This window comes from Magnolia sinica, chromosome 12 (assembly GCF_029962835.1).
Source record: "Magnolia sinica isolate HGM2019 chromosome 12, MsV1, whole genome shotgun sequence".
Lineage (NCBI taxonomy): Eukaryota > Viridiplantae > Streptophyta > Magnoliopsida > Magnoliales > Magnoliaceae > Magnolia > Magnolia sinica.
In genome coordinates this window covers 8819125-8844679 of record NC_080584.1, presented here as the reverse complement: position 1 = coordinate 8844679, position 25555 = coordinate 8819125, and the positions used below count along the sequence as shown (strand labels likewise).

At 41.5% G+C, this 25555-nt stretch overlaps 1 protein-coding gene across 10 annotated transcripts in view; it reads left to right on the top strand.

The window, feature by feature from the left end:
* Nucleotides 1-4405: 4405 nt before the first annotated feature.
* The window catches only part of LOC131220882 (probable LRR receptor-like serine/threonine-protein kinase At1g56140), a 101443-nt gene continuing 80293 nt past the window's right edge, over nt 4406-25555 (top strand). For 3 of the 10 annotated variants that reach the window (XM_058215763.1, XM_058215761.1, XM_058215755.1), the window contains exons 1-4: nt 4421-4643; nt 9650-9821; nt 10807-10878; nt 12048-12119. In XM_058215763.1, the coding sequence (XP_058071746.1) occupies nt 4529-4643; nt 9650-9821; nt 10807-10878; nt 12048-12119 (431 nt within the window). In that variant the 5' untranslated portion in view covers nt 4421-4528. Of the gene's footprint in view, nt 4644-9649; nt 9822-10806; nt 10879-12047; nt 12120-25555 lie in introns of all 10 variants that reach the window. The other 7 variants (XM_058215758.1, XM_058215757.1, XM_058215760.1 and 4 more) reach the window with 5 other exon arrangements.

Genomic DNA, 25555 nt, shown 5'->3' with positions numbered 1-25555 from the left:
GGTGAACTCGGCTCAATATTGGCTCAAACTCAGGACGAGCTGGCCTGAGCTGCTAGCCGAACTGAGTTGAGCTGAGCTCGCTAGTTAAACTTGAGTACCGAGCTGACCCAAGTTCAAGCTGAGGTCAGCCGGTGGCCGAGCTGACCAGCTAGACTAGGTTGGACTCGATGTACACCCCCGCATATGGTGTATATCCACCCTGTTCATCCGTTTACTACAGCTCATTTTAAGCACAAAATATATCCAAATCTGACGGTTTGTACAGTTTGTTAGGTGACAAATTATTTCAAATCTGACGGCTTGTACAGTTTGTTTGGTGAATATCTGTGCAGATTGACTATGGATACGTCATTCCCATAAAAAAAAGACGCGGAGTTCTTACTAAAGCCTTTCGCTTGAAGTTTGTGTGCTATGAACTCGGGTGGGGCCTACTGCGATGTTTCTGAGAAATCATTTCCGTCTATCATTTTTTTTATTTTATTTTAAGACATGATGCCAAAAATGAACCGTATCCAATGCTCAAGTAGGCCGTAATAAAGGAATAGATGGTTAGGGAAATTCCTACCATTAAAACCTCCGTGGGTTCAACAGTAATGTTTATATACCATCCATTCCGTTAATAACGGCATTCCTACTGGGGTTGAACTAAAAACACAAATATTAGCATGATTCAAAACTTCTGTGGCCCTACTAAAGTTTCAACTGTGGAAGTTCAATTATCACGTTTTCGGTCCACTTGAGCATTGGATACCGTTCATTTTTGTCATCATGTCCTAAAATGAACTGACAAAACTGATGGGTGGGGAGGATTTCTCACAAACATCACAGTGGGTCCCACCTGGCTTGCCAGTGCGAGAACTTCCTGCTCAAGGCTTCTGCAGGGAATCCGCGTCCCATAAAATAGTACGAAAGAGGCCGTCCACCCTGATCATGACGTGTGGCAGGTGGGGAAAGTGGGTCTGAGCTTTTCCTCGCGTGGGTATGTCCTTTTCAACGCGTGGGTCTGGTTGAGCATTGGAACCGCTGTTATCTAGGTATCCCATTAAACACTAAGCATGGAAGTTACTGCGCTGGAAACCAAGTGGGGCCACTACGATGTTCGTGAGAAATTTATCTTTTCCATCCATATTGTAAGTTCATTTTAACACATTATTACAAAATCAATCCCGGTTGATTGCTCAGCCGAAAACATGAGAATTAAAGGTATGATGTTGAAATATTCCTGAGACCACAAAAGTTTTAAATCATGCTAATATTTGTGTTTTTCGTTCATCTTGAAACAAATGACGTCATGAACCGTATAGATGGCATGTAAACCTTACTGTCGACCTACACGGTAGGAATTTCCTTAACCACTTTTTTCCTTTAATATAGCCCATTTAGTCCTAGATCCTGCTCACTTTTAACTTAGTATTCTAAAATGAGCTGAAAATAAAAGCGGATGAACCGGGTGGCCTTTAGCTGGAGAACTGCGTCTATCTTCAGTTGGGACGCGCATTAGCTATTGACAGGTTGGGTAGCAAGACTTGCTAATGAAGTGACGTCATCAAAATCTGTGAGCCCACTATAATATATGTGTTGTATCCACACCGTTCATCCATTTTGAGATATTATTTTAGGGCATGAGCTAAAGAATGAGGTAAATAAAAATCTATAGTGGACCCCACTACAGAGAACAATGGAGAGAGTGATTCCCACAGTTGAAACTATCCTAAGGCCCTCTTTGATGTGTTTTTGAAATCTAACATGTTCACAAGTTAAAAAAGACATGAAAGAAGGGAAAACACAAATATCAGCTTCATCTTAAACTTTTGTGGCCTTAAGAAGCTTTCAATGGTGAGTGTCACTGTCCCTACCGTTTTATGTGCTGGGTCCACTGGAGCTTTGGATTTAACTCATTCTTTGGGTCTCGCCCTAATATGATCTCTCTAAATAGCTGGACAGCTTCCATATGAAACATTAATCACGGTGGAACTCGGTGACGTCACTGCACTAGCGAGTCTGGCTACTCAACCTGTCAGTATCTAATATGCGGCCTTCTTTTGTACGAATTTTGCTTGGTGCCGAGTACCTGACACTTGGCCAGTGGGTAATCCGGCCCTTCCAACTAATGGGTCATCCCGACAGATAGGCCTGGGTTGAAAACGGACCAGAATCCTCAGCAACTCCCGTTTTAAGCACCCTAGCTCTGTGAGGCTCACCAGCTGTGTATTTAAAATCCACTCCATCCATCAGGTCCTGATCTAGGAATTAGGTTGGTTACACCACCAAGTAAAATAGAAATGGAATGCTAGCCATAAGTTTGTGTTGGGGTCAATGGAACATGACAAATAATTCCAACTCAAAGCAAAAATTGCTTTCTAGGGTTTTTAATCTCTAAATAATTCCAACTAAAATCATAACCCAAAACAAAATTACTACTTCCATTGCAACAAATGTTGTCAAATTTATGTTTATATCATTTTCTTTGAGTAAAAATTTAGAGACCAAATGAATGTTTAAGAATTCAAGTGGTCCATGGTTTACAATTTAAACTATTGGTTGGTTGGATCCACTGGCTATAAGTACGTTTTTATAGGTTCTAAACATATGAGCACTCAAAAAAAAAAAACAAAAAAACAAAAAAACAAAAAAAAAAAAACCACAGCCCAACAATTGTATATTGGTTGGTTTGGATAGGTTAGTTGGGCCCAACCCTGTTGCAATTAAATGAGTTGGGCCTGATCAGGTTAGGGCTCTACAAATTTCATGTGTATCGGGTTAACTCACTAGTTAATAGGTACCAAGTCAAGTTAAGAGTAAATCCCTTGAACTTTAATTAAATTGGTTGGGCTCAGGCTACCATAACGTAAGGAGGGGTGAGAGGAGGAAGTCAACTATATGCAAAACTTTGAATCTACGAAGTTATTCTTAAATCTACATTGGGCTCATTCCACTTTGTTTACCAAAGTTTTGTTTCGGTTACCTCATGCGCATTTCATAGATGCCTCTTAGCCACTTGTTTACTTTTGAATACTTTTAACTGCCTCTTGTTTTGTTATCTCATTAGTTATGATTTGTAAAATGCACTTTGGGGCGTGTTTGATTTTCCAATTCCCTGGGAAATGCTTGGTAAATGGTAATAATTGTATCCTTCCATAATTGCTGCACTCTTCTCCATAATTGATTTGATGGCCTAGTTTTTCAGTGTAAAAATAGTAGATACTGTAAAATATTTGTGGGTCCCACCATGATGCATATCATATATCCACACCGTTCATCCATTATGTCAAATGAATTTATGATATAAGCCAAAAAATGAGGCATATCCAAAGCTCAAGTGGACCACGCCATAGAAAAATATGAATCAAATACTTACCGGTAGAAACTTCTTAGGGCCACTGTTTCTTTTGGTATGGGTAGTTGAGTATTGGATCTACTCCAGTTTTTTTTATCATATCTCAAAATGTTGTAGTAAAATGAATAGACGAAACATATATGTCATTTACATCAAAATAGGGTCCAAAAATTTAAACTACTTTTAAACCAGCTTCCAAGACTCAAATTCTCATGCGTATTTAAACAGGTGAAATAGTAATAATCATCCATTTCTAGGGTATTTACGGTTTCCAGGTGAAATGATAAAAATCAAACAGCCCCTAAGGATCTTTAGAGATTTTTAGTATGCAATGTTTTTTCTTTATTATAATAGGTGTCATTTCTAATTGATTTTCTCAAAAATTATCAAAATTAAGATACAACATATTTAACATGTGGGTTCAAATAAATGGAAACAAATCAATTGCCAGAGAAACACAACCAAGCTTCACGGAGTTGTATATATATTTTTACTATCACCCACCTGATGAGAGATCAACCTGAGTATTGGGCTGAGACATCAATATATCGGTGGCATTCTGATTGATGGATTTGATCTCAGACCTCTTGCGCGATGATGGCAGATGTGTGGTGCGTCGCACCACCTTTATTCCACGCCCATGTGTGCTTAGCAAAGTTCTATGATGGGCCGCTGCCCATGGACGCGGATTACACCAAGCTCTATGGGGTTGACCTTGATGTATGTGTTTTATTCAAGCTGTTCATCCGTTTTGGTAGCTTATTTTAGAGTATAAGCCTAAAAATAAGACAGATCCAATGCTTAAGTGGACCACATCACAGGTTGAACGCCTACTGTATGTTGAAACTTTTCAAGGTCCACAAAAGTTTTAGTTAAAGCTGATATTCGTGTTTTCCCTTCATATGGGCTTATGTGACCTTATAAATAGATTGGAGCAAGTAAACATCATTAACTAGAAAAACCAAAAACAAAAAATTAACTAGAAAAACAAAAACGAGACGGCCGATGCAGTCAAAACACATACATAACAAGAACCCGTGTGGTCACCAAGCAAAGCGCGTCAAGGCGTAGTCAAGCAAGCGTTTTCAATTTAAATAGACTCATCTCCGTTCTTCTGTGACGCTCCAGAAACCAAAATAAAATACAATACTACAGGCATTTAGGTTTGGCAGTAGATTTTGATAGGAAGATATGAAGTCGATGCCAAAATCTCCATGCCATACATTACATGCCTTTTGCTTTTGGTGCATACACCTCTTGTGTTCGGTACAGCGATCCACAGCTCAGACTACAGATCCATCTGAAGGTATGTATGTACCTTTGGATGCATGCATTTGTATGTGTATTTATGTATGAAATCGTAAATACTCTTTTTTTTAAAAAAAAAAAATGGGAAATGGGAATTTTATTTATATACAATAAAAGTAGAACTTGTTGGTCTTTCTATATAACAATTTGGTTGGTTTTCTTTCAAAACAGTTGAAAGCATGTGAGATATTGATTTTTAAATTATTATTTTTTGCATTTTATTATCTAAGAAAGAGAGAATTATCATTTTTGGGTGCTTGGAGAGAGAGAGAGAGAGAGAGAGAGAGAGAGAGAGAGAGAGAGATACGTTCACCAAGTGAATTGGGCGTGAAGAGAATATATACTGAACTTTTAGTGTATATGCTTTTGTATCACCTCTGGTCATGGTTGGGCAGTGATTCATGAACGTAGGTATGCGCAGACGAATCGTCTCTTTAGAAATTTCAATTTTTGTTTATTCAATAGAAGTATTCTTTTTCCTTTTTTTTTTTTCTTTTTTTTTTTTGGGTCGTTCAATGTTTTTGTTTTTTTTTCAAACATTCGAAGAAGCGGATTGGCTGGTGTACCACGCACCAGCGATATAACTGGTGTGGGTACCTGTCGTGCGAAGACGGGAAACGAATTGGCTACTCCCCCCCCCCCCCCAATGGCTGATTGTCGGTATCATGTGGGCCCACCATGATTTATTTGTTTTATCCATGCCGTCCATCTATTTTAATAAATCATTTTATGTACGAGACCAAAAATGAGGTAGATGCCAATCTCAAGTGGATCACTTTATAGGAAACAGTGTTGATTGAACGTGGATCATTTAAAACTTTTTGGATGCCATATAAGTTTTGAATCAAGTTGATCTTTGTATTTTCGCTTTGTCTAGGTCTGTATGACCTAATCAACAAATTGGATGTCAAATAAAAAGTATAATGGGCTTGACGAGGATTTTAATGGTGGATATCCAATCACTATTGTTTTCCCGTGGTGTGGTCCACCTGAGATTTATATACATCTCATTTATGGGATCAGGTACTAAAATAATCTGTAAAAATGGATGAACAGAATAGATGAAACACATACAACATAGTGGCACCCATGGAGCACCGAACATCAGCCAATGGCTAGTGGCAAGGGGAGTAGCCAATCCGTTTCCACGAAGACGAGCCCTTACGCTCCTCGATCTCCGAGTTGTACGAACGGTTCAAAGGAGATCAAAGTATCATGGCCCCAAAATGATGTATTTATTATATCCACACCATTCATCCATTTCCGAGATCATTCCGGAGCATGAGCCAAAAATTGAATCATATCTAAAGCTCAACTAGACCACACCACAAATAGAAGCGGGATAATGATTTTAATGGTTAAAACATTTGTAGGGCCCACCATAACATTTATTTTCCATCTAATCTTTTCATAAGGTCACAAGGGCTTGGATGAAGAGTAAAAATAAATATCATACTGATCCAAAGCTTTTGTGACCCTAAAAGAGTTTCAATGATAGACATTCAATCCCTTACTACTTTTTGCAGTGTGGTCCACTTGATCGTTAGATTTGTATTACGTTTTGGCTCAAGCCTTATGATGAGGTAGCCAACTGGATGGACAGGTTGGATATAATATATACCTCATTGAGGACCTACAGATCTTGCTGACGTTGATACACCAGCTAGATAGCTTGTGTGTGATACACCGGCCATTACGCTTCCACATTGTAACCCATGTGAGATTTATTGCTTTGTTTTCCCTCTCCCTCGTAAGGGAAGCGGATTGCGTAATGAATCCACCTCGATTAAATATATCATTTTATCCGCTCCGTCCGTCCATTTGACTGAATAATTTTAGTTCTTGATTGTAAAAACGAAGCATATCCAAAGCGCTGACCTCACCACAAGAAAAAGTGTGAATGTAACATCTACTGTTGAAACAATGTTGAGGGTCATAGAAGTTTTGGATCAAGATAATGTTTGTTTTTCCATTCACCGTGTCCATGTGATTTTATGAACAAGTTGGATAACATAACTATGCACCCTAGAGAGGTTTCAACGGTGGAAAATCATTATTCCCACTGTTTCCTGTGTTGTGTTCACTTTAGCTTCGCATGTTCTTCAATCTTTGGCTTTAACTCTAAAATGAGCTGAAATAATGGATAAGTGGCATAAATAAACTACGTGTATTTACAGTGGGCTAGCGAAGTTTACGCAGTACCTTAAAAGCGTACTAATTAACCCAAGAGATTTTTCCTAATGTATATCTCACCTTTTACCTTTCGGCTTTTACTTTACTCTACCCAACTAAACCACTACTGTACGGAAATAACACTGAACCAGAATACCCTTCCAACCCTATTGTCCAACCCGGTTGACCCCGTATTGCTGCCCATCCAACTCAAAACGGATTGGCTACTCTCCCGCCATCATCCAGTGGCTGGTGGTCGGTGCTCTGTGGCCCCACCATGATGTATGTGTTTCATCCATGCTGTTCATCTATTTTTCTAGATCATTTTATGTTATGAGACCCAAAACGAGGTATATCCCAATCTCAAGTGGACCACATTACAAGAAACATGAAACATTGTTGAATGAATGTTGACCATTAAAAACTTGTTGGGGCCATAAAAGTTTTGGATCAATTTGATCTTTGATCTTTGTTTTTTTACCTTCATATGGGTGTATATGACCTAATCAACGGATTGGATGTCAAATAAATACAGAGGACCTTAGGAGGATTTTAATGGTGGATATCCAATCACTATTATTTTCCTGTGGTGTGGTCCACCTAAGATTTATATCCCTTTCATTTTTGGGATCAAGCCCTAAAATTATTTGTAAAAATGGATAAAGGGAATGGATGAAACATATACATCATGGTAGGCCCATAAAGCACTGACCACGAGCCATCGGGCATGGAATAGCTATTAACAAGTTGAGTAGCAAGCCTCGCTGCTCAAGTGATGTCACCAAGTTATGTGGGTCCCACCATGATGTATATTTTGTATCCACACCGTCCATCCATTTGGAGAGATCACTTGGAAAGGTTTCAAAGGTGGGCTTCACTCTCTCCACTGTTTTTTGTGGTGGGGTCCATTTAAGCTTTGGATCTAACTTATTCTTTAGCTAATGCCCTAGATTGATCTCTCCAAATGGATGGACGGTGTGGATACAAAAAATACATCATGCCGGGACCCACATAACTTGGTGATGTCACTTCAGTAGTGAGTGTCGTTACTTGAGACAAGATCGGGATGCTCTGGCATTCTTCTTAACTCAAACTTGACCGAGCACTTTGTATGCAATGAACTGGAAAAGACAAACCCAAGCGGATCAAAGGACATAGGCGTGGGGCCTCTACGGGTGTTCCGGCCTTAGTGATTGAATAAGACTAATGACTGCAATGGATGTCCTCCGACTTCGTGAAATTGACCAAGCTTCACATGAAATTGACCGAGCTTCACATGAAATTGACTAAGTTTCACATGAAATTCACCGAGCTTAACATGAAATTTACCAAGCCTCACATGAAATTAACCGAACTTCACATGAAATTCACCAAGCCTAACATGAAATTGACAAAGCCTCACATCAAATTCATTGAGCTTCACATGAAATTGACCTAGCCCAACATGAAATTGACTGAGCTTCATATGAAATTCACTAAGCCTTACATGAAATTGACCGAACCTCACGTGAAATTCACCGAGCCTCACAAGAAATTCACCGAGCCTCACGTGAAATTGATCGAGCCTAACATGAAATTAACCGAGCCTCATTTGAAATGGACCGACCCTCACATGAAATTGACCGAGCTTCACATAAAATTCATCGAGCTTAACATGAAATCGACTGAGATTCACATGAAATTGACTGAGCCTAACATGAAATTGACCAAGCTTCAAATGAAATTAACCAAGCCTCACAAGAAATTAACCGAGCCTCACATGAAATTGACAAAGCTTCACATGACATTGATTGAGCCTAACATGAAATTGACCAAGCTTCACATGAAATTCACCGAGCCTCACATGAAATTTGACCAAGAACTCTTGCAAGATGTGGAAATCGGATTACTCAGTACGCTCTTATCGTACAAAGTAAACTGTGTTGGGCCCACCTTGAATGTATGGAGTCTATCCACGCTGTCCATCCGTTTTTCCATCTAATTCAAGGGGTCGAGCCCAAAATCAAAGCATATCCAAAGACCAAGTGGAATATACCACAATAAACAATGGGGATAATGATTTCCACCCTTGAAACCTTGATAGGCCCCACAATGATGTTTATTTGTCATCCGACTTGTTCATTTTTATTTATTTATTTATTTATTGTTAGCTTGTTACTACACCGACTGTCAGTTCACACTTCACTGTTAGCCACCCCCACTAGGGAATCGATACTAAGACCTCAGTGTTGAAACGAGGTATCTTTCACTCAGTCTACCACTTGAGTTATGGATTGGGGTGTTCCAACCTGTTCATATGATCATGTACATATAGATGAACGGAAAACACAAATATAAGCTTGATCCAAAACTTCTATGACCCACAAGAAAGGAGATGGAAAACTCAAAAACTAAGGTTGTGTAGAAAGTCCTAGTTTTAATATCATGTTGTAAAAAAATGAATCATGAGAAATTAATGTATTAGGGAGAAAATGGCCTCCTCATCTCTTTTATTAGTAATAGAAGATACAAAGATATGGTGTCCCAAGGGAGCACCAAAATAAGCATAAAACACTCTCTGTAGTTTTCCATTGTGTAAATCTTATTTTAATGGAAACTAAATGAGTAAGTTCATCTACATATCTTGCCTTAACTGCTATAGAAGGAGTTGCTCCACATATTATTTGAAGGAAATAGGTGGTGGATACGTTTCTCTTCTATTGAATCTTTTTTCATGATTCAGTAGTGTTTGTACCACTGATCATTGATGCATACTTGTATGATCGTATCATGACCGATCATCAATCCTAACCGTGGACTCTTAAAATGTTTGCTTTGCTTTGAATGGTGCAGCGGCTACTCTAAACTCCATCTTTCAGCAGTGGAACATTTCTGCAACATCTGATTGGAATATAAGTGGGGAACTGTGTAGCGGGGTTGCCCGTACGGGAATCGGCAATGTGAACCCTAGGATCGAATGCCTATGCACTTTCAACAATGGATCCACCTGTCGCATAACGAGACTGTATGTGTTGTATCATGTGCACTATCCATTGATACACACCTAACACACATATGAATATTTGATTTTGCTTAAGGGGAATGATATTAATGGGCCCGCATCTTATCTGGTTTCAAGATATAAACTTGGGCTATCAATGGGCTGGGATCTGTTGGGTGGTTTCAAGCAGGGTGTTTCAAAATGGTAATGGTGGCTGTAATGGCCACCATCATTATTGTTATGATACGGGCCATAATGGCCGTTACAGCACCTATATAAGTCATTATGGTCGTTTTTATTTTTATTTTTTAAAAATTGCTACTTGACCAGTTACGGTTCGTTACTGGGCCGTTACAGGGCCATCATGGCCTGTTTTTCTGTAACGGCACCCGTTATGGCCGTTTCAACCCCATAATGTGTAACGGTTATGACTGTTACCGTTACGGTCATTATGTAACCGATTTTGAATACATTGGTTTCAAGGACTACTCTTGACGTTTTGGGCTTTGGTCTTAAACAATGAGGGGTGAAACATATTTCAATTGATAATAAAGGTTGTGATTCAATGAAGGGTGCTTATTTAAAGGGGTGAAACATATTTCAGCTATTTCGGTGGACAACACAGCTGTCTGAAATCTGGACCATATATTAGGTAGGGTACACTGAACATGCCATGGATTGAAAATAATATTGGTCTGTTGATTAGGAGGTTAAACTTGTACGAGAAAAAAAAATGGGCAGTTAAAAAGAACAAAGTGCGATGATTCAAATTCAATGTGTCTCAGTTGATGACCCAAATATTTGGTACATGGCATGTTTATAGTGTCCCCTGCCTTATCAATGGGCCTAAAACTCTGAAGCGTGTTCTGATGCATCACATGAGGGGCCCATCACTGGTCTCTTTTTTCCTGGCTTATATGAAGAGGAGATCAAGTCCCAAAGCTTGCATGCGCATGTTAAGATATGCCGTTATATAAATTCATTTATTTCTATTTGTTTTGCCCTTCAGGATAGTCTTTTATCAGAATGTTACAGGTCACATTCCAGAAACCATCGGGAATCTGACTCACCTCAACTACCTGTATGTGTTTCTCTGCTCTAATTTGTGTTTTCCACAGATACAAACTTTGATTCGCTAGCAGAGGATGATGGATGATACCCAGGAACTAGAATTGCAAAATGTTCATTGTTTTTATCTTACTATTAGATTGGTGGACGTTTATTGGATGGTTAAAAATGAAAACATCCATGGTATTATTTTAATAAGTGTCCATGAATATAAGGTCAGGTTTGTTCAACCAATCTGATTTTTTGTCGGTTTAGTTGGAGTTGATATATGCCCTGTGTACCATTTCTAAGTGCTTGCATATCAAACATCATATGAAGCCAGATTATCAAAAAAAAAAAAACCCTTCCACAAAACACCCGTTTCAGGACCAAAATAACCTTCCTCTTATGCATGGGGTATTTCGTTCACATTGAGAGTTAAAATTAGGACCGGCCCGGGTTCAAGCCCATAGCTCAATGGTTAATAAGGTGTTTTTCAACAATGAGGTTGTGGGTTTTAGCCCATCTTAACCAGTGGCCATGCATTTGGTATTCAGACCCAGATTTTAGTGGGCAGGTGGGCTACAATTAATTTTGTGTGTGTATGCTTGGGTCTACTTTCAGGCCCCAAAAAATAAATATACTGTGCACAGGCTATATAAAATATCTAATATATGACCTTTGCTAAGCCCACGCAAGTGTACAAGACATCTTATCCATATGCTACCTGATGTTTGCCAATGTGGCACATGAGTGTGAGATCCAAGCCGTCTGTCCATCATAATCTGAGAAAAATCCTACTCATTATTTCTGAGAAAAATCTCTCTTCTTAATCCTCATCTTATTTACTAAAACTTTTCTAAAGAGAAGAAGTGTAGGCATGTACATATTACAAAACAGAAGGTGATCAGAAGCATCCATCAGGTGGGCTTACTGCATTTTTGCTGCAGGCCAAAAGTACAGTGAACTTACCGTTGGATCTGAGGTCTTTAAACATATGGTTCAAAAAGTTAAATTCCTCCATTTTGCAAAGATCGGATGGTCTGGTCCATGTGATTTTGGGATCATAGCCCATCTATGGTGGGTACCCGATGGAAAATTGGATCACTTTATCATGGCCCATCCTTCCTCCTTCGATGACTACTGCTTCAATGCTTGCAGCTTATTACTGCACTAATTACAAAGTTTGGCATTTATTTGCAGGGAATTGGGTGGAAACTATTTAACAGGTTCCTTGCCTTCATCTATCGGCAACTTAAGGTCCATGCTGTACATGTAAGTTATTTAGGAGCTTCTGACATATAGGCAAGTAGCTTGACCATGATGATGTTGTTTTTGATGATGATGATGTTGTTATTGGCAGTGACGATGATGGTCATGATCATGGTCGTGATGCAACTGTTGGCAATGATGATAATGATGATGTTGTAATGATAATGATTTAATGAACCATAATGGACTCCATAAGTTTAACAACCATAAAATATTTTGCAATGGAGATAATGAAGATGATTACCAACATCTGTGAGAGTCTTGTGTTCGTTGTCAATGTCATGAATCTTTCTATATCAGGGACTCGATATCATCAAACAAATATCGATGTCATCGAACAGATGTCGATGTCATCGATAGATGCTCGATCCCATCGAGAAAATATAGAAAAAACCTAATTGATTGCTGGACAGTTTTGGAGGTGCAACTCGATGGCATCGAAGGATGCTTCGATGTTATTGACAAGTCTTCAATGCATATCGATGCCATCGAAGGTACCATTTAAGACACACAAAAATGCATAAGTGTGTGATTTGTTTCCTATTCCGGTTGTGATAGTATATATATCAGGTATAATTGGGATTAGGGCTTTCTAAGTTGTTCTTAAGGATTCAAGGGCATACCTAGGGATTCAAAGGAGATTCGAGGGGTTGTTTGAATCAACATACTCGTTGCTTTGTGCCATTGTTTTTTCCATGTAAAAATTCGGATTGTTTTATGTTTGGGTTTGTTTATGTGATTGCGATTACTTTGCCTAATTCTGCTCTGTGTGCTTCCACGAGTCCCAACAAGTGGTATTAGAGCTAACGTTGGGAAGTAGATTGAATATAAAAGCAAGGTATATATCAATGACATCTAACATGAAGTTCGATATAGAGAAGTATTCCGATAAAAAACAATTTTGAATATGGAAAGTTAAGATGAATCGCATCCTAGTTCAACAAGGATTGGAAGACACACTCCTTGGAAAGGATCATAAACCATGAATGAAGAAGAATTGAATAAGTTAAATAAAAAGGCCAATATCTTAATCCAATTGTGTTTAACGGATGATTTTTATTTTTATTTTTATTTTAAAGGTGGACACGTGCCACTAGCATTTTATTAAGATAAACGAAATGTACAACCATTCGGGCAGGTCTCAGATGAGCAAAAAGATATCAGACCCCGCCTATCGTATACCCAAAGACAAAAAACAAGGTTGAAGAGAATGCGGGTTGAGCGAGGTGCCGACGGGGATCAGCAGTAGCACTCGGACAAAAAGTGGAGGATGATCAAAATAGCTCACAAAAAGGCAACAAATGGACGAGGGAGGAGGGTAGGAAGGACAGTCCAGGAGGGTGGGCTTACCCCAAACCCTTCCTGGTCTTATGATGCTTGATCTGACCCACCCTTGCTTTGTTTAGGACAATGGACCCTTTAACGTGCCTGGGAAGGGCTGAGGAGCTGAGATAAAGCTTGTTAGGGGCACCTCTGCTGGCGATGTTGGCGAGGCCATCTGCCACAGAATTTCCCTCCCGGAAGGTGTGGCTAAATCTGAGGTTGAGGGACCGAGTGAGCTGATAAATGGTTTCAAGGTGATACCATAGCTTCCAGCCGCAGGAAAGGGAGGGGCGTGAGGCGGCTTCGAAGAGAACGCAGGAGTCCATCTCAACTATGATGGAGGATCCCCATATCCATGCAAAACATGAGACCATCAACCATGGCTTGGGCTTCCGCTATCATATTGGAGACCTAACCGTAACGATTATGGAAGGCGAAGATCAGATTCCCTAAGCAGTCACGGCAAACGCCTCCCCCACCTCCAACTCTTAGATTACCCGTCGCAAAGCCGTCGACATTCAGCTTCATCCAGCTCCTAGTTGGTCTTAACCATCTGACGACCAGAGCCATGTTAGCTAGAGGGGGAGAGTATGAGGCTGAGCCGGAACCCCAGAGAACTAGCCCTTTCCATACAAAGGTGTCAACGTCTGGGAGGAGAACACCAATCTCAATGAGCCAATCAGAAACTCTGCTGATGGTGAAAGCAACCTTAAACTTGTGATTCTCGAATCTTGCCCCATTCCTACCTAGCTAGATTTCACAAATTATGATGGAGGGGGTTGAGCCCCGGAGAAGCAGCCGCAAGGAGGATGTAGAAGTAGTTGATGTCCACTGCTGGACTCTGGCCTGGATGGATTGGTCCTGGATGATAGGCATTTGGAATAGGAGAGTGAAATGACTCTAGAACTGGGAGGCAATTTCGTCGTGACAAAGAAGATGGTCCAGATCTTCGACTTGGGGATCGAGGGAGGGAGCTGCAGAGTTGGCTGGGAGGGTGTGTTAACGGCTAGTGGAGGATAAGGGGCTGGGCAGTGTGCTCTGCCTGGTAAAGTGGGCTTGTGACTAGGTCGATTGACCTCCATGAAGAGGGCTGGAAGTTTGAGAGGCGCTGGAGATAGGAGGCTGAGGGGGGTTGTTGTTTAAAAGTGAGGGCAGAAGGATGGCAGGGGAACTGTTGAGTACCGCAGGAGGGTCCTAGCCCTGTTGGAGGGGCTGAGGAGGATTCGGCTCTGTAACATGGCAGGAATGATGTGGGAGAGCCTACCAGGAGACCGCAACAGACGGCTGAGCATCTGAATAAATCGGTTGAGGGCTAGCGCTGGGAGGCTATGGATGGATGACTCGAGGGAAGGGGGCAACGGGAGTGGCGATAGGATGGCCATAGCAGACACATCTGGATGCTAAGTTAATCCCGATGTGTTAGATGGTAGCGTCCACCGGAACTGCCTTATGCATTACCTTTTGGAGAAAGACAACGACCTTGGGAGGAATAAACTTGTTCCAGGCCCAAAGCGTTCAGTGTTGCTTAGGCCTGGATGCCCGTAGAAAGCTCCAGCCAGACTTGGTGGAGAACTTGACATCCGAGAAAAGGTTCCAAATGAGTTTATCTGTCCCGTTGGACTTGAAAATACCATTGTCTTTGATAGCTAGGATGGCTCGAGGGGGCAGGATGTCTTCAGCTTGGGCCAGGTTTCAGGTGTTAGAAGGGTTTCAAAATTCAAAGACAAGAGCTTCTCTGACATGGGGTGGAGGCAAGGAGGTTGTTGTGCCAATGAGCAAGCCCTTACCTATCCAGTTCTAAAGCTAAAATTGAACATTCCCCTCACCAATCAACCATCTGGAGTTGAGGATGCAGAAATGCAGATTACTTCTGATGTCTTTCTATATGTTGAATCCATTAATTCTAGTTGGGTTGGTTGAGAGGAGAAATTTCTGCATGTATTTTTTCGTGAAAAGTCTAGCCCATTGTGATTTCCCCTCTAAAAGGTGTCAAGCCATTTTGCAGCAGAAGGCCTGCATGACATCACCCAATTGACGGATCCCTAGGCCTTCCTTGGTTGTCATGAGCATATCGCACTCCAGCTAACTCAATGACGCCTTTTGGTGCTCTTCGAGGATCCCCAGAAGAAAGACGCTAGCGTTTTTTCAATGTGTTGGCTAGCTTTTTTTGGAATGTTGGCTGCCAATAGAATGTGCATGGGGATGCTAGCGAAAACATGCTAGATGAGGACCAACTTGGCTACCTGATTTAGGAGTTTCGCCTTTCAGTCGGTGATCGTTTGTTCGATCTTGTGAATGAGGGGAAGCAAATGAAGATATCGACTCCTCCCTTTGAGCATAGGGACGCCAAGGTATATGATAGGGAGAGAGGATTGCTGAAAACCTGAGATGTTAGCGATTTGCTTAGCTCTAATAGAGGCAGCTCTCTTAGGGAGTGTGAAGCGGATCCTGGACAAGTTGACTCTCTGTCCCGACGCATTCTCATAGGATTGGATAAATGTTAGCAGTGAACGGATCGAAGGAAGCTTGCCATTCAAAAAAATTATGGTGTCATCAGCAAATAAGAGATGAGATATAATGGGGTAGCTCCTTGGGAGATTGGATGGAAGGCATTTTCTTGAATGAATGAGGTCTTTTAGACCTCTACTGAGGACCTCAGTTGCAATGATGAAGGTAGCCGAAGAAAGCGGATCTCCTTGGCGAAGGCCCTTAGAAGACTGAAAGAAGCCTAACGGATTTCCATTGATGATGATGGAGAACCAGCGGCCTTCCTAGCATTAATTCGCCAGCTAAATCCAGTCTGGATGGAGGACAAATTTGAGGAGGACGGTGCAGATGAATGGCTATTCCATCCTATCATAGGCTTTTTCCATATCTAATTTGATAATGATGTTGCCGCCATGGGATTTTCGATCGATGTCGTTGCCCATTTCCAAAGCTATAAAAATGCTCTTAACAATGGATCGATTCTTGACGAAGGCAATTTGTTCTTCAGATATGATGGATGGGAGCATATTGGATAGTCTGGAGGCTAGAATTTTGGATAAGATCTTGTGAATGCAATTGCATAGGCTGATGGGCTGATAATTAGGAAAGCTCGCAGTGTTATTTTTCTTAGGTATTAGGAAGATAGACAAGCACCAGCTCAAGATAAGACCTTCCTTGAAGAAGTTTGTGGCTACTTCTAGAATGTCTCCATGGACGATGTCCTAGCATGAGGTGAAGAAGACGCCTGAGAATTCGTCTAGGCTAAGCGCGCTGTCGGCAGGAATGGAGAAAACAACTTCCTTAACCTTGTCCAGATTGGGAGGGCACAATAGGTGGACATTTGTATGGTCTGAAATGAGGGTGAGGATGTAGTCTAAGAGGCTAGCTGGGGATTGGGTGGCCCTGGATGTGAAGAGGTTTGTATAAAATTTGACAGCCTCTTCGCTGATCTCATTGGAGGAGTGGATGGTGGGACCTAAGGGGGTTTGGAAGGATTTGATCGCAACTTTCCTTCGCTTGTCAAGGACGAAAGCGTGAAAAAACTTGGTGTTGCGATCCCCCTCCTTAAGCCAAGAGATTCTGGATTTCTGTTTCCAGAATATCTCTTCAAGGAGGAGAGCTTTCTTGAGGGACGCCTGGGCCAAGTTAAGTCTGACTCTGTCTTCTTCTGATTTGGAGTGGAGAAGCTTAGCTTTAGCTGAGATTACCCCATCTTCCTCAAGCTTAATGTTTTGAAGACATTCCCAAAGACCCGGGAGTTCCAGATTCTCAAGGCTGACTTCAGCCTTTTCATTTTCAGAAGCAGTTTGACCATAGGGGTGGCTTGCACTTCTTGCTGCCAAGATTGAAGAAATAATCTATGAAAATCATCATAATGTGTTCGCATGTTTTGAAATTTAAAAGGCTTGGGCCCATTACCTCTCAGTTCTCAAGGGAAAGAGGCATGGGGGAGTAATCAGAGAATGCCTAAGGGAGGTGTTCCAGTTTGCTTCTAGGGAATGCCTGAAGCCAGTCAGCATTGAACAACATCTTGTCGAGCCTGGCCCATCGCCGGCTCTGCCCCGATCTATTGTTGCACCATGTGAACTTGGATCCTGTGAACCCAACTTCCTGTAAGCCCGCGTCTCCTATTACTGCTCTAAATTCATCCATGCTCTTGGTGTTCATGACTGTTAGGCTGTCAATCCTCTCACCTGGATAGGTGGTGGTGTTGAAATCTCCACAAACAAGCCACGGTCCACTGTGTGATCTGGTCGTGGATATGATTTCGTCCCAGAGTTGAGCTCTCTCTGTTCTACTGCAGGCTACATAAACCACTGAAATGAGGATGGATCGATCGCTGTCCTCTGCTGAGACTCGAAGCTTGACACACTGTTTGGAGGCTGCAATCGTTTGGAGCTGGAATGGGGGGAAGGAAAGAATCCAGATCTTCCCTCCAGTCATGTCCTCTACTATGGATTGTTGGTAACCTAATTTGGCTGCTACCTGAATCCTCTTAGTGGGTCAAACCATGGGTTCTTGTAATAGAAGACTGGTTACCTTGTGGTTGCGGATGAGTCTTTTCAGATGTCGCAGGGTTGGAGCGTTGCCAGCTCCACGCATGTTCCATGAGAGAATGCTAGGCATTAGATTCTCATCCTTCCGTGGCGGCCCTTTTCTCGAGTCTCGCTAAGCGAAAGCTTCACCTGGGCAATGCCTTCCTCTTCTTTTTTATGTTGTCCGAGAGGAGTTTTGCTGAAGTCGAGGGAGGTGCATTTTAAAGCTAGTTTGGATGTCCTCACATATCCACCCAGAGCTCCAGCTCTCCCTCTGCGTTGCAAGTGGGAATAAGAGAATCAAGAGGATCAGTGGGCGAGTCAGAAACATATTCCAAAAGCACGTTGTCTTCATCTGTTTCTAAAATTTTGACAGAGGTAATTGGCTCACAGCTTGTAACGCCCTGAAAATCGGGGGTCGTGCAGATGCCCAACTCCTGAGTTCTAACGTATCAGTTATGCAACATAGATAATGGTGATTAAATGTTGACTGTAATAGTACATTAAACATGAATGAGATTATACCAAAACAACATATTATACTCTAGGGACAATTAGATTACGCAAGCGGAAGACTATGATAAGTATATAGAACATATAAGTGATTGTAAGTCTCCTGAGTATGATCATATTACCAGGTCAATTAATTATATATAAAATTCTAAAATATACAAAATGTGTAATGTCATCTAGTCAGCATCTCAGTAATCCCCGTCGATCAGAACATGGCCCAAATAGACCTGCCCGATAACTGCAGTAGGAGAACTCCTCGTCATCATAAAAATTAGGCTCCGTCTCGTAAGCATCGCCATCATCTGCAACTAAACTAGAGTCTAGTTGGTGTTTTAAAATATCGTCCTATAGTAGGAGTGAATGATCAACTCAGTGGAGCTATAAGGCAAAGGTTAACATGTTATCAATTTAGTCAAGCAGTAATGATAAAGCAGTACAACACTCATATCCTAAGTACTCTTGTTAATACAAGAATGGTATGTTGTAATGATGCATGCCCTCGCTTGCACTCCATTAGCGACATCATCTCACGATTGCGTATGACAAACTCCCTAAACATGCGCTTCCTCATCAAAGCACATGCAATGTGGTGCATGGTCGTGTTAGCCATGTAATTTATTTAGGTTTATTCATACAGCAAATTCAGAAAGCTAAGGTACCTCCCCTTTTATTGTTTACCCAAACAATAATCCATCTAGGGTCATCAATCTTAGTTAATCACATACGACAGACAAGTTCTAGGTCACTACGAAAAGACTCGTCACCTCAGCACAGGCTTAGTTTATACTCAAGGTCACTATGGAAAGGCTCGTTACCTTAGCGTGGTCCTAAGGTATACTCGAGGTCACTACGGGAATGGCTCGTCACCTTAGTGTGTCCGACAGCTCGAATACAGTGTCCCATACCACCGTATTCGGCTCATGACTTTGGGTTGCTCACTGGTCACTACGGAGAGGCTCGTCGCCCCAGTGTAGGCCGACAGCTCTACTACGGTGTCCCATACCACCATGCCTAGCTCATGAGTCTTAGCGGATCGAGATACCAAGGTTAACCAGGCTTTTCACTAGTGAGTTTGGTACCTTAGATTCAAGCAGTAGCGTCTATACATGGTGAACATACATTAGGCCAATCGGGTTACTTAACGAGCTCGACTAGTACAAGCATACATTGAATTAATTGACATGGAGTACGTAAGCATTCCCTGTGGCCTAACCACTGTCGACAAATGGCGTACGACTTGGATTCATCGAACATGTCTTATGTGGCGAAACGACCTCGGCCACTACTCGAGAAACTTTTCCGATTACCTGGACTATGCAGTAGTCCCATTCACACTTCAAATACTATAGACATTCATATGTGCTAGTCCAAACAGCATGTAGTAACCAAAAATCTCATAAAAACATTTTAACGAAGACATAGAGTACATATTAACATACATGGGCATTCATTCATAAAACACGTAGTAGTAAGATAGGTTATATGAAGGAAATTGTAACTATAGATAAGGGGATCAAAAATCATATCTCAATACCTTAATCAATTACATTTCAACAAGCATTTTCTCATTCAGGCATTTTATCGAACACCTGGACTACACATTTCAATATACATGATACAACTTAGTTATAACCTATATTAGGGCAAACCCTTTTATAAGGAGTTGTCACACATACAACAATCATATATTTACGATGAATAATTATGGCAAACACAAATCATAATTCCATATTCATTCAAACATTTCAATAAACACATGAAATACGCTATATTCAACATAGTTCATATATATGTTTAATACACGGAATACGTCGTATTTAAGCATATGTGACAGCAATCAAGTCAGTCGTAAACCATTATTGACATTGAGATCCTTGAAAACTATAACTTAAACGTTTATAGTCCGCACCTTTCGCCGGTAGACTCGTAACAAATTCAGTTTAAATACTAAGTCTTTGTCTATGGCACAACGACAACCTATAGCATGAATTAGGTTAGCTATTTCATCATTTACTCTAATTGAATCCCTAAAATATATTAGGGTTAGGATTTCTTACCTAAAAATGGAATCAGAATTGCTGGTATAGCGACACGGATGAGGTGATTAAGCATGTGGAGTGGTGGGATCGAATCCCATCGACAATCCACAACTCTCTCTTCTCCTTACTTTCTTCTTCTCTTTTCTTTCTTCTCTCTCCTAGGGTTTAAAAATTTGTATGGAATGGGAGAGAGAGGGTTTAAGGCACTTATATATGCCTAGAACTGATCTCAATGGCCCTAGGGCCATGGTATACTTAGGATATAGCCAAAAGTTAGCTGTTTCGGTCCAACGGAGCACATCTAGAGGCCCCTTTTCTACGTACGGTTCGGAGTAAGTTCCTTGACATTGGATTTAGGTCAAGTTAAGTTTTCGGTCCGATCAGATTTACAGATCGACCGCGGAGGATCAGTTTCAGTTCAACGGTCACCGTTACTCGATCAGGGCCATAAGTATAATGACATGTGTTGAAATTTTTTCCTGATCTGAGGGTGTAATTGAGTTAGAATCTGACGGTCTGAATCCTTAGATTTAGCCTGCAAGCGAACGGCTCAATTCACTTAAGTTCCCCTTTATTTCTAAAGATATTCGCGTTTCTCATACACTTCACTCCAGGCTCAAGTTGTACGTTTCTGGATACTACTAGGACTTGATTTCTGAGATGATCATCGAGCATAGTAAGGCGGTCATAAGCATATAGTTTTGTGGTAATCTGACTTTCAATGCGCGGTCCAGGTCCAATACAGAGTTTCGTGATGCTCTCGAGAGCAACGGGGTTTTGAGAAGGATCCTAGATTTCTAGGCAATGTAACATTAGTGATTTTAATGGTTTTAGGTCTTGCAGTTCATATTGAAAGCTGTCCAGGCTAATTCGACAGGTGATTTTGTTTAATCCTTAATTAATCTTTGTTTAATTTCTAAAGGATTTGGTCCTTAGTGATTTCTGCCTGAGGTGGTCCTCGGGTCTTTGTACAGATTTTTTCAAGACGTTACACAGTTGCAAGGCCAGCTCTACCTCCCTTAGCTATCCAATCAATTGTCTTTGGTCTGGAATATATGTGCACAAACTTCCAGATACTGGTTTATGCCATCCTCCGAGGATGGGTGGGAGGGGCCAGATGATAGAGTCAGCTTGGGAGCAGGCCCTGGCTGAGAGGGGTGAGTATCTATAGCAGTGGGTGAGCTACGAGGGCTGAGAGAGGGAACTGGTTGATTTGGGTTAAGGTTTGGCTTGGAATTGGACAAGAGATGGGTGTTGAATGGATTAGGTAGGGGCAGGGATAGGCTTGTTGGGTTGAGAGTGGAGGGGATTGGGACCATGGGTTCGAATGTAAGGGATTAGTTGATGGAGTAGGGGGTTCGGGGGCCACGCTGATTGGATGTGGCCAGACGTCGAGCATTTGGGGATCATATGGGGTTGAGTGAGAGCTGGGCGATGGTGGGGGTTGGAAGGGACTAGGTGATCCTCGCTAGGTTGGGATAGGTGGTTGTATGGTCAGGGTGCTTAATGGATGGGCTTGTTGGGGTAATTGGGTGGGCAGGGGTCCTGGGCAAAGTAGGAGAGTTGCTCTGTGCTTCTTGGTTGGGTGAGGTAAATCATCGAACACCTAGCGAGCGATGACTGTCTTGGTATATTTGGCTGGCAGGTGAGCTGCCCCTGGCTACGGATGGGCCAAAGCTTTGGTCGCAGTGAAATTCCTCACTTTCTAGAAGAGTAGGGCGAAGAAAGGAGGAGGCTACCCTTGAGTTGGGATCTTCTATTGGCTGTAGGGGAGGCTTCTGATGGTTGGAGATGGGAAGAGACTCTTGGGCCAAGGTTGAAGGTTCAATGGAAGTGATGATTAGGAACGATAGGCCATCTATTTCAAGATCCAGGACATTTGCGAGTTCTGGCTCTGGGTTAGGGATGATTTTAACTCGAGCAAACATGAGGAATGAAGATGATAGAGAGAGTTGGTCAGTTTCCACCACCGCACCAAAGAAGCTTGCTATCTGTTCGATGGAATGCCTGCACCACCCATGGAGGGGGATCCCCTAGATGCGGATCTAAGTTCCTTGGTTGGTCAAAATAGCCGACGGCCCCCAGTGTGAAATGGAGCTTAGGCCCATAGAGTGGTGGAGGAGGGTGTCTCTTTGAAATATCAGAGCTTCTTCCTTGGATTGGAAGGTGAATAGGAAGGATTGGGCTGATACCCTAGCCACGTCCACCTTCAATGCGCCAAACGGGGACGTTCTGAGAATGTCAATTAGATGAATAACAGAGCAGGAGGGTGCTGAGGCCACCCATATTAGCGTAGCTATAAGGTGTCTTCTTCGGGCCTTGGAGATCCAAGTGGGAGTTAACAACGAGAAACCCCCTTGCTTCGAGGGCCCTCTCGAGGAGGGTTGAGTGGTAATGTTAGCCGCAGGGAAGAGATGGTAATAGGGTTGGGTTAGGTAGAAGGACGGGGGAGCACTCTTGGTAGGCCCAGAAGAGTAGAACTGGCGATTATGGGCATCTTGAATGAGAAGGGGGTGACCTCCTAACAGAGAACCTTGCAGTTTGACCATGGCGACATGAGCATCCTCTCTCCGCTGGAATCTGACAAATTTGAACCCTTTTTTTCTCGATGAGTTTTGAATTATTGGAATGAAGATATCAACGATTTCCCCGAATTTGGAGAATGGAGGCCTGAGATCGGTAGCTGAGCATCGGAATGGGATATTGGCCATGAAGAGAGTGGGGTTGCTTGGACAGATGCCAATGCTGGATCCTTGTCTAGGCTTCTTCTGCGTCCTCCACTTCCGCCATCTTACCCATGCACTACTCAACTGCAACCTTCTTGTTAAGTAAAATATGGTCTAACAGATGAGTTCCTTTATAATGTTATGAGAGAAAAAACTATAGTAAATACATGGGTAAAACTAGAGAACATCTATGTGAAGAAGTCTCTTGGGAATTGCTTATATCTGTAGATATAATTGTTCAGTATGAAGATGATAGAGGGGGCTGAAGTTGAGGCCCACATTAGTAACTTCAATAGGTTCATTTGTAAATTGCTGAATGTGAATGAGATGATGAAAGATGAAGATCAAGCATGTATTCTGTTGAATTCTTTTCCAGAATTGTATTAGTCATTTAAAGACTCTTTGTGCACTGGTAGGACAACCATTAGCATTAAGACCGTTGTCTTAGCACTTCAGTTGAAGGTGATAAGAAAGAAAAATAGTGACATGGATGCTTCTATAGATGCATTGGTTACGAGGGGGAGAAATTCTAAGCGGGATAATGGATCTTTGCAATCGATATCCAAATCCAAGGGCATGGGAAAAACTAAGTTGAAGTGCTATAATTGTGGCATGACAAGGTATATGAAGAAGGATTGTCAAAATTGTAAGTCGAGGAATGAGAAATCAGATATTTCTTTTAGAGACGTTAACACTGCGGAATCCAATGAGGAGACAAGTGATAGTGACATGCTGACCACATCAAAATTTGGGTATTTCAGTGAGGAATAGATTTTGGATACAAGGGCTTTGTATCACATGCTCCCTTATGGGAGTTGGTTTACTAGTTACAATGAGTGCGATGGTGGTCAGGTGTTTATGGACAATGACAATACCTGTAATATGGTTGTTATTAGATCGGTGCGCATTAAGATGTTTGATGGCATGGAGCGTAGCTTCACTGAAGTTAGACACGTTCCTAAGTTAAGGAAGAGTTTTATATCTCTAGGTGCACTCGAGGTGCTTGAGTACAAATTCATCAGGTTCGATCATGTCCTTGAAGTTTTAAAGGGGGCACTCGTAATAATGAAGGTACATGGGAATGGTAATCGTTACAGGTTGATTAAGAGTACTTCATCGAGTAGAGCTACATCGTTTGTCGAAATTCCACATCTGCATTGTGTGCCATGTGCGCTTAAGCCACATGAGCGAGCATGGCATGATGGTACCTTTTGACCATTGTTTAATTTCAGTTTTTAAAAGCATTGATTTTAATATATGCTGGCATTGTATATATGTCAAATAGTTAGGTTATCTTTTAAGTCTGGAAAACTTATTTGAAAGGGGGTTATGGATTGTATGCCTTTGATGCATAGGGGCCAGTGCCCGTAGTTCCTGATAGAGGGTCGTCATGCTTTGTTACGTTCATTGACGACTATTCTAAAAAGGTGTGGGTTTAATTTATGAAAAATAAATTTGAAGTTTTCACCAACTTTAAATAGTGGAAAGCGATGATAGAAAAATAATCAGGGCAAAGGTAAAGGTGTAGAGGGTCTGATGCATGATGAGTAATGTTGTGTCAGACAAGGAAATGTACACTAAGGCCGTTAACACGGCTTGTTACTTTGAATCTGTCTCATTCTATGGCTATAGAATGTAAAATTTCAAAGGAAGTGTGAAGTGGTCTATAAGTTGACTACTTAAGGCTACGAGTATTTGGTTGCGATGCCTACTCTCACGTACCATTAGTTGAGAGGGATAAGTTAGGCCAAAGGGCTAAAAAGTATGTCTTTGTTGGCTATGATAATGGTGTGAAAGGGTACATATTATATAACCGGGTTACGTGAAAAATCATTCTCAGTTCTGACGTCAAATTCGAGAAAACATCCTTATTCTGTAAGGATGAACACAAGGAGGATGAAAAGTCAGTTGTGGACATCAGATGGACAAGACGAGACTTAGTATGATACTGAGACATAGATAGAGGTACAGAAGCAGGTGGAGAAACCACCTGTGAAAAGGAATCCACTAAGGTATCGTAACTTACCGAGAAGATATAGGGATTACTCGAATATTGTATTTGCTTTTATTACAAATGAGAGGGATCCATCTACTTTTCAGGAGGCTCTTGACGATGTAGATGCTGAAAAGTGGAAAGCAGCAATACATGACGAGATGAACTCCCCATTACAAGAATAAGACGTGGGAGCTAATGGAGCTTTCCTCCAGCCATAAATTGATCAGGTGCGAGTTGATCTTTAAGAAAAAACATGATAGGTATAAGGCATTGTTAGTAGCGAAGGGATGTACTCAGAGAGAAGGTGTTGACTTTATTT